This window comes from Procambarus clarkii, chromosome 45, assembly GCF_040958095.1.
Source record: "Procambarus clarkii isolate CNS0578487 chromosome 45, FALCON_Pclarkii_2.0, whole genome shotgun sequence".
NCBI lineage: Eukaryota > Metazoa > Arthropoda > Malacostraca > Decapoda > Cambaridae > Procambarus > Procambarus clarkii.
In genome coordinates this window covers 29,493,825-29,507,633 of record NC_091194.1, presented here as the reverse complement: position 1 = coordinate 29,507,633, position 13,809 = coordinate 29,493,825, and the positions used below count along the sequence as shown (strand labels likewise).

General features: G+C 40.8%; 1 protein-coding gene across 2 annotated transcripts in view; it reads left to right on the top strand.

Moving 5' to 3' along the window:
* LOC138349749 (extended synaptotagmin-3-like) overlaps nt 1-13,809 on the top strand; it is a 493,790-nt gene that overhangs the window by 121,235 nt on the left and 358,746 nt on the right. For both annotated transcript variants that reach the window (XM_069300993.1, XM_069300992.1), the window contains exon 6: nt 5,319-5,415. In XM_069300993.1, coding sequence (XP_069157094.1) covers nt 5,319-5,415 — 97 coding nt within the window. The remainder of the gene's footprint in view (nt 1-5,318; nt 5,416-13,809) is intronic.

Here is a 13,809-nt window from a genome sequence, read left to right as displayed (position 1 = left end):
TACAGTGTAAGAATGGTCGTTACAGTGGAGATGTTTGGTACAATGTGGGAATGTTTAATACAGTGGGGGATGCTTATTGCAGTGTGGAAATGGTTAATACAGCTTGAAAATGCTTAGTTCAATGTAGGAAGGCTTTGTACCGTATAGGTATGCTTAGTACAGTGTCGTCACTCTTAGTACAGTGAGAAAGCGGTTATTAGTGTTGGTATTATTAGTACAGTGTGTGGGAAAGTTTATTACAGTTTGGAAATGCTTATTACACTGACGGAATGCTAAGTAAAGTGTGGGAATGCTTAGTACATTGTGGGAATACTTAGTACAGTGTTGGAATGTTTAGAACATTGTGGGAATATTTAGTACAATGGGAATGCTTTCTACAGTGTAGGGATGCATAGTACAATCTGGGAATGCTTAGTACACAGTGGGAATGGTTAGTACAGAGTGGAAATGCTTACTACAGTGTGAAAATGCTTAATTGAGTTTGGAAATGCTCGTTAAAGTGATGGAATGTTTATTACCGGGTTTGAATGCCTAATACGGTGTGGGAATGTTTATTAGTCTGTGGGTATGCTTAGTAAAGTATGGGAATGCTTAATGCAGTGTTGGAACGCTTATTATTGTGTGGGAATGCCGATTACAGCGAGGGAACGGTCGTTACAGTGAGGGAACGGTCGTTACAGTGAGGGAACGGTCGTTACAGTGAGGGAACGGTCGTTACAGTGTGGGTATGTTTATTCCAGTGTGGGAATGCTCAGTACAGTATTGGAATGTTTAATACAGTGTGGGAATGCTTAGTACAGTGAGGAAATGATTAGTACAGTGTAGGAATGCTTCGTACAGTGTGAGAATGCTTAGTGCAGTATGAGCAAGTTTAATACAATGTGGGCATACTTAGTACAGTGTAGGAATTGTATATTTTATTATGGGGAATACTTATTACAATGAAGTGAATAGTCATTACAGGGGGAATACTTATTACAATGTGGGATGCTTAAAACAGTGTGAGGATGCTTAATGCAGTGTGGGAATCCTTAGTACAGTGTGGGAATGCTTAGTAAAGTGTGAGAATGATTTGTACACTTTGGAAATGCTTAGTACAGTGTGAGAATGCTTTATACAGTGTGGGAATGCTTTGTGCAGCGCGGGAATTCACAGTACTGTGCTTGTTACGATGCAAAAACCTTATTACAATGTAGGAACGCTCAACAGCATTGGAATGCTTGCTACCATGCAGGAACGTTTGATAAGAATGAAAATTCTTTGTGCAGTGTAGGAAGTCTTATAATATGTGAACTTTTCTATCAGAGTGGGAACACTTGTTACCACCTGAGAACGCTTCGTATAAAGTGATAATACTTATTACATCCTGAGAATGTTTCTAATTTATTTTTATTTATTTATTTATTTATTTGTATATATACAAGAAGATACATTGGGATTGTGAGGATACATAGCATAGTAATAACAGTCTTGTAAAGCCACTAGTACGCGCAGCGTTTCAGGCAGGTCCTTAATCTAAGAAACTTATAAGTAGGCAAATACTTGCAAAATTTATAAAAATGATAACAGTTACATAGCATAAAAAAATAAAAGATGAGAGAAAAATTGTAGGTATATTAAAGCACATAGGTAACTCAGAGTGATTGCAATGACAGCTTGAATGGTAGTTTAACAAAACTTAGCAGGCACAATACAGCATATGGCTAGCACATAAAAGAAGACAGCAATGAACACAATGATAAAGTTGTTTGGATTAAGTACATTAAGATTGGGAGATTGGGTAACACTAGATACAGAGCAAATTTAAAGCTCAGTGTAAGAAACTACGAAGATGAAATTAGGTACTTTTTGTTTTTGTTTTTAAATGAGGCAAAAGTTTGACAGCTTTTCAATTCATTAGGGAGTGAGTTCCATAGACTGGGTCCCTTAATTTGCATAGAGTGTTTACACAGATTAAGTTTGACCCTGGGGATATCAAAGATATATTTATTTCTGGTGTGGTGATAATGGGTCCTATTACATCTGTCCAGGGAGAGTTTCAGAGCATGGTTTGCATTTAAGAACAGGTTTTTGTAAATGTAGTTGACACAAGAAAATGTGTGGAGGGAGTTAATATTTAGCAAGTTAAGGGATTTAAACAACGGAGCTGAGTGTTGTCTGAAAGCAGAGTTTGTTATTATTCTGATAGCTGATTTTTGCTGGGTGATGATGGGCTTAAGGTGGTTTGAAGTGGTAGACCCCCCTGCACAGACACCATAATTAAGATAGGGAAAGATTAGTGCATAATATAGTGAGAGGAGAGCAGAGTTAGGAACATAATATCTTATTTTGGAGAGTATTCCAACCGTTTTAGAGACTTTCTTAGTTATGTGTTGAATGTGGGTGCTGAAGTTGAGTCTCTTGTCTAGGAATAGGCCAAGAAACTTTCCATTATTTTTATTACTGATGTTAATGTTGTCTATCTGTAGCTGAATTGCATTCGATGATTTGCTTCCAAATAAGATGTAGTAGGTCTTTTCTATGTTTAGTGTTAGTTTGTTAGTTGACATCCATAAGTGGACTTTTTTTAATTCATTATTTACTACATTATTTAGTGTATGTGGGTTGGGGTCTGAATAGATAAGGGTAGTATCGTCAGCAAACAATATAGGTTTAGGAATATTAGAGTCATTAGGCAGATCATTGATATATATAAGAAATAGAAAAGGTCCTAAGATGCTGCCCTGTGGCACTCCAACGGTAATTGGTAGCCGTCCTGAAAACTTTTTCGTGGGCAACCGTGTGAGCGCAGGAAACAATTTCTGGGTGAGTCCTTTTTACCAGTTAACAGTGATTGCTTGTAGTTGGCCGTGTGCCCAGCGGCCGTAGCAAGTGTTTTGTGAGATGTTAGGCATGTTTTGATAAGCCAGAAAGCCTAAATAATAAAATAAAGATGAGGGAACCAGTTGAGGAAGGAGCAGCACATCCTATCCCGCTGAGCTCAGGGAGGCAACTGAGGGCCGGGCCACCAGATTACTCGAGATTGAGGAGCCCCGCAGCTGGCAGGGCGGAGGATGGACCCGTCCAAATGTGGGGAAGTCACCTCACAGTATGTGGGAAGCAGGTAGATGTCGGGTGAAACATTTGTTGTGTGTGTAGTTCATTTCAGTTATATGTGTAGAGGAACATTTTTATTAGCGTATCAATGGGTTGCAGGTTTGTTTAAGGAAGGAGCTGATGGGAGTACTCTGAGGCCAGAGAAGAAGTTAATGAGTGGAACTTCAAGGCCGTAGGAGTGGACGTTGTACTCTGTGGAAGAGCAAGCCACATAGTGAGGAACTGGACCTCAAACTGTGTGAAGAGGAGCAGTGATGTGAAGTTTCACATGCTTCTGTGGAATCAGTGGTGGAGTACCACTGGAGTCCAAGGGGAAACTTCATGGTACAGCAGCTTGGAAGAGCTGTAGAAGATCCTGGTAGATGAACCTGGAAGAACCTGATGATGTCAGGGTAGTGAACTCCCAGATGTGGGAAGGAAGTTCTTATTGTCTACTTGTAGGGAGTAGGTAGAGTGCTTGATTGTCATTAGCGTGCAAGACGCAGTGAAAGGTGGTTATCTTGAGATGATTTCGGGGCTTTAGTGTCCCCGCGGTCCGGTCCTCGACCAGGCCTCCACCCCCAGGAAGCAGCCCGTGACAGCTGACTAACACCCAGGTACCTATTTTGCTGCTAGGTAACAGGGGCATAGGGCGAAAGAAACTCTACCCATTGTTTCCTGCCGGCACCCGGGATTGAACCCGGGACCACAGGATCACAAGCCCAGCGGGCTGTCCACTCGGCCGACCGGCTCCCTGGAGCCGGTCGGCTGAGGGAGTGGATGATGATGCCATATTTGTTGTACAAGGTTTAACCCCCTCGGTGAGGTTGGTAGCACAAGTGGCAAGCCAGGAGTTGGACAACCACTTGGTATAAACAGCTGATGGAGTCCTGATGGTATTGGTTTGCAACCAGGTTATAATATCATAAGGTGTTGAAGTTTATTTCCTTATATATTGTATGTGAGTGCTTTATATATGTTCTGTTCTGTTATTATATATTTGTAATGAACAGGTGTTTGCCCTTGTCCTAGTGAGGCTTCCCAGGAAGTAGAAGAGAGAGAGAGAAAGCACCATAGCTGTGGATAGGGTGGTACAGAGTTATAATTCAAACGAATGGGGGGATTAAGGAGGCCATACCATATAAGGAGAGAGTGGGTAGTCACAGCAGCTTGAGCTGGGTGTGTTCACGTGAAAACCAGGCCAGTGTTGGAGCCGCACCCCCCTGAATGTGTGACGCTGAGCCCCTCTCCGAGAGTAGGAAGTGTACAGGGTGATCTCCTGATCTGAGTATAGGCACTCTACGGATTTTGGGTTGGTTTGTCCATAAAGGATGGGCAACTGACAACGACAACATCGTAATAGCACCTGCTGAAAGCAAAATGCGGTGTGCCTTCTTCTATCAACCATGTGTAAGCTAGCTGGAATTCTATTCCTTTACACCGAGAACGCTTCTTATAGCATGGTAATACTTATTACAACCCGAGAACCCTTCTCATAGCGTGGTAACCCTCGTTACATCCAGTAAGGTTTCTTACAGCCTTATGAATGCACGTTCCAACATTGGGATAGCTTCCTAGAACGTGGGAAAGCTTGGTATAGTGTAGAAGAGTTTTTTAAATGAGAAAAGACTTCTTTCAGCAACTGAAGGCTTTTAACAGCATGGGAACTTTTCTTGCAAACTGAAGAGAGCTTTCTACATAGTACGAACGCTTGTAAACTGCGCTTCACATTTCCCTGGAAATAAACATTCCATTCACCTTAACTGTATGGGTCTCGAACCATGGACCCCATGCGTGAGAGGCCGTAGCTCTATCCACTCTACTGTGAGCAGTCTTAAAAGGAAAGTTTCCAGAAGCATCATCCTGCTGCCAAAATTCCAGTCTGGCAGCAGGATGCTGCTTCTGGAAACATTCATCTAAGATTGTTCATAGAAGAGTTGATAGAGCTACGGCCTCACAAGAGTGGGGTCCAGGGTTCGAGACCCATTCAGTCCAGGTGAATGGGCAGAACGCCTGTTATGGCATAATAACAGTATTGTAATGCTTGTAGCAACGTGGGAACTTTTGTTTCAACAGGAGAAGGGGCTGGTCGATGAATATGCTTATAAATTACTTGTTCAATATTATGAGTGTATTTTTGCTGGCTTAAATTTTTTTATCTACCTGTCTTTATTATGTGTCATATTTCGTTTCAGTTAAATGCTTCATTAATTAATTTGGTACATTTTCCCTTATTTTAACAGCAAGGATAAAGTTATTGAGGCAATACCGTGGCCTTTCGAGTTTCCGCTGGCAGAAGACGGTCTCAGCATGGAAGAGTTTAGTGCGCCATCACTTCAAGTAAGTTGTTTTCTCTTCATAGAATAAACCATATTTTGAAAATGTTTTTATTTTCCAAGATGTTTGGCATTTAATAATGATTTGTAATTGTGAAAACAGTATTATGTTATTTTAAATTAACTGTTTTCCTTATAACGTTTTATTCAAGTATTATTTACTTAGTGCCGTTAGTTATATTTATCTATATTTGGGGAATTGGCTCATATTCACCAAGGCTGAATGTCTTGTGAAGATAATCACCAAGGCTGAATGTCTTGTGAAGATATTCACCAAGGCTGAATGTCTTGTGAAGATATTCACCAAGGCTGAATGTCTTGTGAAGATATTCACCAAGGCTGAATGTCTTGTGAAGATATTCACCAAGGCTGAATGTCTTGTGAAGATATTCACCAAGGCTGAATGTCTTGTGAAGATATTCACCAAGGCTGAATGTCTTGTGAAGATATTCACCAAGGCTGAATGTCTTGTGAAGATATTCACCAAGGCTGAATGTCTTGTGAAGATATTCACCAAGGCTGAATGTCTTGTGAAGATATTCACCAAGGCTGAATGTCTTGTGAAGATATTCACCAAGGCTGAATGTCTTGTGAAGATATTCACCAAGGCTGAATGTCTTGTGAAGATATTCACCAAGGCTGAATGTCTTGTGGAGATATTAATCAAGGCTGAATGTCTTGTGAAGATATTCACCAAGGCTGAATGTCTTGTGAAGATATTCACCAAGGCTGAATGTCTTGTGAAGATATTCACCAAGGATGAATGTCTTGTGAAGATATTCACCAAGGCTGAATGTCTTGTGAAGATATTAATCAAGGCTGAATGTCTTGTGAAGATATTAATCAAGGCTGAATGTCTTGTGAAGATATTAATCAAGGCTAAATGTCTTGTGAAGATATTCATCAAGGCTGAATGTATTGTGAAGATATTCACCAAGGCTGAATGTCTTGTGAAGACATTAATCAAGGCTGAATGTCTTGTGAAGATATTAATCAAGGCTGAATGTCTAGTGAAGATATTCATCAAGGCTGAATGTCCTGTGAAGATATTCACGAAGGCTGAATGTCTTGTGAAGACATTAATCAAGGCTGAATGTCTTGTGAAGATATTCACCAAGGCTGAATGTCTTGTGAAGATATTAATCAAGGCTGAATGTCTTGTGAAGATATTAATCAAGGCTGAATGTCTTGTGAAGATATTAATCAAGGCTGAATGTCTTGTGAAGATATTAATCAAGGCTGAATGTCTTGTGAAGATATTAATCAAGGCTGAATGTCTTGTGAAGATATTCACCAAGGCTGAATGTCTAGTGAAGATACGAGAGAACGTTTCACTCCTCTAAATTATGAACTCTAACCAAACCAACAATTAATGCAACAGCATATCACTATGCTCATTGATTCGTTGTTATATTATTGACAGTCACAGCAGTATTTTACTGTACTCTCGCTGATAACAGTTCAGGATTCAGAAGATGACACACTGGATAATTTGATCTATACATACGTTATAACTGGAAACACATAAAATTATTGTTGTATGTCAAAGAGCCACAGGTATCAGCGACCAATAGAACTTAACTAAGATACGCTTATCTGATTTTAGTATCAGAAGTAGGTGACCCCATTCGGCAAGTGTGAAAGTCGATTATTGCCCCATCAACGTGTCTAGAGTGCGGATTCTGTCAAACGGAGCACTTTCCTTCTCCTCTAACACTCAACAATAGGGACACCTTGTCCGATGGAAAAGACAGTACTAGGTGCAAGCTAATTTTAAGATAACCAAGCTGTGTCAAGCATATTCTTGATAAGAAACTGGAGAGGAGAATAACATAACTGATACTTCTCAACCGTTCTGGAAGAGTGAGAGCAGTTACTTGTAGGATGGGAAACTGTGCTACCGGACGACTCTTCTGATTATTACATACTCTATTATCTCTTTTGTAAAGTTAACTCAGGTCTAGTGCATTAATATTATAGTTCCGTTTGTGAATTTCAATTGGTAAATAAAAATAATATGAACACTGCATTAGTTTGACACAATTTTTAATAAACGATTTACAGAATAATAATTTAGCCTAATATTTTTCTGAACAGTCTTTACAGTCTTCTTTACAGTCTCCGTGGTGTAGTGGTAAGACACTCGCCTGGCGATCCGCAAACGCTTTGTCATGGGTTCGTATCCTGGCCGGGGAGGATTTACTGGGCGCAAATCGTTAACTGTAGCCTCTGTTTAACTCAACAGTAACGTGTGTACTTGGTTGTAACAACGATTCTTCGTGGGGGTCGTATTCCAGGGACCTGCCCGAAACGCTACGTGTACTAGTAACTGTACAAGAATGTAACAACTCTTGTATATATCTCAAAAAAAAAACAAAAAAACTTTTCTACAATTTACAATTTGAATCAATGAAATGTTTCCTTACCATACCACACATATACTTTCTAATTTCCATATACATCAGTTATCTCTTTCTACTAAGCACTATTATTGAGGTATTAATAAAATGAATAAAGAATTAATTAGGCCTATAGCAAATTATTTAAGAAAAGATAACTGATAACTGTTATCGTGTAGCTGTCAACGTGAGTCAAGTGTCATAACATTTCGATATCTATAATGCAATTCATTTTAAGTGCATGATTGTTCCCAAGTCACTACGACCATGATAGGCTTTGTGATTTATAACTGTACATACAACAGTGAAAATTTTACACATATTCTGTGTCCACGAGGATAAGGCTTTGAACTCAATCATAAGGAACCAAGACAGTTTGTGCGCATGTGTGTAATTTGTTATTATTTAACCTCAGACGCTGGCCACAAATTTACAATGCTAACCAGCACATATAAAATTTCTTATGTTCTTCATAAGAAGATGTTTAACAGCCTGGTTGATCAGACCAGCAACTAGGAGGCCTGGTTGGGGACCGGGCCGCGGTGACGGCAATCGTCATTGCAAGGTAACCTCCATGGACAGGGTTAGAGATAGGTTCTAACATATAGTTCAGTGATTTATTGAGCACTCAACCACAGAAGATGATTGTAGTGCTTTCAAAATACTAATCGAACATACATTCATAATACATCTATATAAATAAAAATGTAAATGTTTGTTTGCTCAAAATTACTAATCTCCAAATGTTCTTCACCGATTGGTTAGAACTGTTCACACAACGTTCCATTCGCATCCGAGCGGGTTTTTTATATACATACTATATAGATGTCACGTCTGTGACGAGAAATTTTTTTTTTTTTTTGAAAACTGTGTTTTTCGTTTGTTTTTCATGTGAGGGGAAATGTTCCAAACTTTTTAACAGATTGCTTTGAAATTTTGACACAACGTTGCATTCAAATAGGCGCGTGTTCTTATATTCCTACTATATACATGCCTCACCCTGTGACAGAAAAAAATGCTTATTCTTAAAAACAGCGCCATCTATTGCATGTAATAGGAAAATACACAATACTAAATATGTTACGATCCTATTTTAATGTTTCTGATTGCATTGATAAATTGAATTTTCATAGATTTCGATTTATTTTCGTTTTGATTTAATTATTTTCTGTGACATTGCGTTAGAATTGAGCTGTGTTGTTTACCATACTGTTCATTTCGTAAGTATAAGTATAGATGCCACACCGGTGACAGATAAAAACACGTTTTGTTTAAAACAGCGCCATCTGTTGCACGTAAGAGCAACACACGTTATACTAAATGTGTTACGATTCCATTTCAATGTTTCCGATTTCATTGATAACTTGAATTTTCATCAATTTAAATTTATTTTCATTTTTATTTATTTTTTTGTGTGCCATTGCATTCTAATTGAGGTGTGTTGTTTACCATACCGTTCATTTCATAAGTATAGTTTGTGTTTATTTTTTAATTTTTTTTCATTTAGTTTTATTAACTGTTTTTCTTATATTTTAGTGATAGGAACATGAGATCATTTGATGTTCCCAATTTTCTGATGGGAACATCAGATCATTTGGGAATGCATCAGATGAGGGAGTGGGGAATGGTGGGGAGGACGAGGGGACGGGAGTGGTGAATGGTGGGGAGGAGGAGGGGACAGGGAAGGGGGGTAACTGGTGGGAGGACGAGGGGAGAAGGGGATAATGGGGACGAAAAACAGGGAATTGAGAATGGTGGGGAGGACGAGGGGACAGGGGAGGGATGAATAGGAGGGAGAACGAGGGGATGGAGGAGTGGGAGATGGTGGGGAGGACGAGGGGATGGTGATTGTGGAGTGGGGAATAGTTAGGAGGACGCTGGAGTGGAAAATGGTGGAGAGGATAAAGGGCTGGAAGAGGGGAGAATGTTGGGGAGGACGAGGGGGGATGGGGAAGATAAATAATGGGGGAAGACAAAGGGATGGGGCAGGGGGGGGAAGGTGGGGAGGACTGGGAGATAGGGAAGGTTGCCGTGGCTCAGCAACGCACATGCGGTGCTGAGCCACAGCAACGCGTGGCTGGGTACGGCTAGTCTATATTAATAAAAATATAAATGTTCCTTTGTTCAAAATCGGTAATCTTTGAAAGTTCTTCACCGATTTCTTTGAAATTTTCACACAACGTTCAATTCGCATCCGCGCGGGTTTTTATATGTATATTATATAGATGTCATGTCTGTGACTGGGGAAAAAAACATTTTTTTTTTAAACGGTATTTTTCATGTGTGCAGTGGTGCAATTTTGGTGCAACGTTCCATTCCAACTCGCACGTGTTTTTATATACCTATTATATAAATGCCACACTTGTGACAGGCAAAAGCATGCGTCTTTTGAAAAACAGCGCCATCAGTTGCACGAAATAGCAACACACGCTATGCTAAATATGTTGCGATTCCATTTCAAGGTTTCTAATTGCATTGACAAATTGATTTTACATAGATTTTGATATATTTTCATTTTGATTTAATTATTCTGTGTGACATTGCGGTGAAATTCAGCTGTGTTATTTACCCTACGGTTCATTTTCTGAGTATAGTTATTTTTTATTTTTTTTCATTTCGTTTTTTAAAGGTTTTTCTTATATAACAGTGATGGGAACATTAGATCATTTGATTGTCCCAATTTTCTTATGGAAAATCGGATCATTTGGGAATGCATTGGACAAGAGAGTGGAAAATGGTGGGGAAGACGAGGGGATGGGAGTAGGGGATGGTGGGGAGGACGAGGGGACAGGGGTTGGGGGGGTAATGGTGGGGAGGACGAGGGGACAGGGGTTGGGGGGGTAATGGTGGGGAGGACGAGGGGACAGGGGTTGGGGGGGTAATGGTGGGGAGGACGAGGGGACAGGGGTTGGGGGGGTAATGGTGGGGAGGACGAGGGGACAGGGGTTGGGGGGGTAATGGTGGGGAGGACGAGGGGACACTGGAGTGGGAGATGGTGAGGAGGACAAAGGGACGGGGGTGCGGGGGGAAATGATGGGGGAGGACGAGGGCACAGGGTAGTGGGGAATGGTTTGGAGGACGAGGGGGCTGGGGAGAGGGGGAAAGATAGGGAGGACCGGGAGACAGGGAAAGGTTGCTGTGGCTTGATAGAGCTAGTATGTTTCATGACGAGGTTATAAATGCATTTCATACAAGGTTACACATATCCTGTATACTCATACATACATGTATATATGCAAATATACATTTATATCTCTCCTACTCTGACAGGTTAAGATAGCTGATATAGGAACTAGTGTGTTAATAATCACTTAACCAGTGAAAGTGATTAAGAGGCTTTCACAAACTAAGGTTATGAGTACAACACATACATTGTATATCTGATACATTGCATAGTCAATCTTGGGTACAAGTCCAGTATATTATCAAGTGTCCCAAGATTCAGACAGTATATCCAGAGTTCAACATATCTCAGCCCAGGAGGACGAATATCAATCAATATGGAACTTTCTACAATATAATATTCAAGGGAGTACATGTTTCTCTTTCACAAACTTGACACAGTGTGTATTCGACGATTGGGTTTTTATAAAGCTGCCAGATACGTTTATATCCCAGGCATATTCTGGCCACTATAACATCACATTGCCGAGTTCTTGTTCTATTAGTTCCATATATGAATATTTCATCATGATATTTATCATGTTAAATGCTACAGTTTTCAGGTCTTTGTGAATTTGTTAGGTCAGTGTGATTATGAGATTTTTCATAACAATTCTAATACATCCGTCAACTTTCAACTTAAAGTCTAGATGGACCTCCTAAGGAAGGAACTGCTTAGCTAACACGTTAAATTAAGTGTTGCAAGCAGCTCATTCCCCACTCTAAAGACCATAGAAAAATTATGAAGGCGCGAGCAAACGCCAAGACCTCAAAAGTTTGAAATTCCGTACACTTGGCCGTCAACCTTCGCTAATCGCCGGAGTGATTCTGATGAGTAGATCAGCGGTCCTCACATCAAATTTGTAGATGTGAGGTGCTATGAATCTAGCCCAAGTCTCATGAAGCAGTCTCAAATTAATAGCAATAATTTCAGAGATCGAGGCAGAACAAAGATAAATTAATAATGCGTGGGGAGTAACGGAAGACAGCGTTCAAATTAACAACACAGTTTATTCATTTCTATTCCTCGAATCAACAATTAATTGTACACGAATACGTTACACTCAACACTGGCTCAACAATTACATCAAAGAAATGAATTCCCTCTGTGGCACTTCTTATCCCGATTAACTCAGGTGACCAGTTAACTATCCAATGGACTGATAATTAATCCCCACGTCTACGTTACTTAACAATGAGTTTATTAACAAAAGAGTCACTCAAGTTATCTGTCCAACTGACAGATATTAATAACAGACGGTGCGTTAATGAACAATGTAGTCCTTGTGTGAGTCAATCAAACTCTGATCGGAAATAACTACTTTGACTTCCGTGAACCCTTAATTACTTGTCCAACTGACAGATAATTTGCAACAGACCGTTACTTATTGCAAGCCGTCAGCCTTACCTGAATTCCTACACCACCATCTGACTTCACCTGAAGTGTTTTTTTTTTATTTTTTTTTGCATGCAAGCATGCAAGTTAAATACAATAAATACAATAAAACAACACTATTTTTTTTTTGGGGGGGGGGAGGCTTTGTTGTTATGTTTCCTATGTTGTTTTATTGTATTTATGTAGGAAACACAACAACAAACACCCCCCCCCCAAAAAAAAAAATAATAGGCCAGAAGGACCGACAGCACAGTACAACAATAAGCAAAACTAGAGAAACGCAAGAGAAAGACAGCATACATCAAGACAAGAACATAACACAAAATAAAAAGCAATATAAACAAGGAAACATTTCAAGCAAATAAGGACAAGAAAACAAAACAGAGTAACAAATGAAACAAATAAACAGAAGCACCAGCCGGAAGGACTGACAACAAAGCACATCATGAAGTACAACATGAAATATAGCACAATAAAATCATAACATGCAACAAGCCATAAATAAAAACAAAAGAAAAAACAATACAACATGTAAGGCATAAATATAACACACAGGGCATAGTAACAACACAAAACAAACACATGAACAAGAACACACACACCAAACCACCGGCCTTGCAACAAACAAAGGGAGAGGCACGAGCACATAACACAATAGGGCAAACAAACAGCCAGAGGGGCACACAGCACTACATAAAGCAAATAAACTGGACATCAGTGGACATACTTGACCGGGAACTGGGCACTCAGGAACCGCACATGGAACGCTTCCCAGAGCAACCACCGCCAAGGGCCTCGGCCATCCACCGGGAAAGCCATAACATCCTGAACCCTGGCAACAAACACCCGCAAACAGGGGACCCAGATGGTACTACTGACGAGGAGAGTAGCCGCCACGTGTCCCCACACGTAGGGAACCTGCCTACCATGAAAGTTCTTCGTTCGTCAGACAGCAGTAACTCGGCAATCGTCGTCCAGTGACCCGGTGGCATCACAGACGCCGGCAACACGCCCTCCAGGGCCCCAACGTGCATCCTAACAGGAGCGAACTTGACAGAGGGCACCATCACAGGGGCACCATTATCCCACAGGGCCACAGGCACACCACCAGACAACGGCAGGGAATCCGGACAGCGCGCATCCTTCCGTAAGGTCACCACCAGACTACGCCCAGCACCATTATCCATACCATTCCTGTCAGTGGAAGCCACCACCCCACACTGCGGAGAGCCCCCTGGTGGAGAAAGAACAGAAGTAACGTCCGAGACACAGGCACCAGCATCAGTAGGCACATGGACCTCCGCCACCACTAACTGCGTAAACATCGATGCATCCGGATCCACATCAACACCTGAAGACCCACAGTCACTGAAGTCACCAACATCAGCCCAGGCAGAAGATGAAAGCCGGGAACGTTTGGGCTCCGTCCGGACATCGTCCG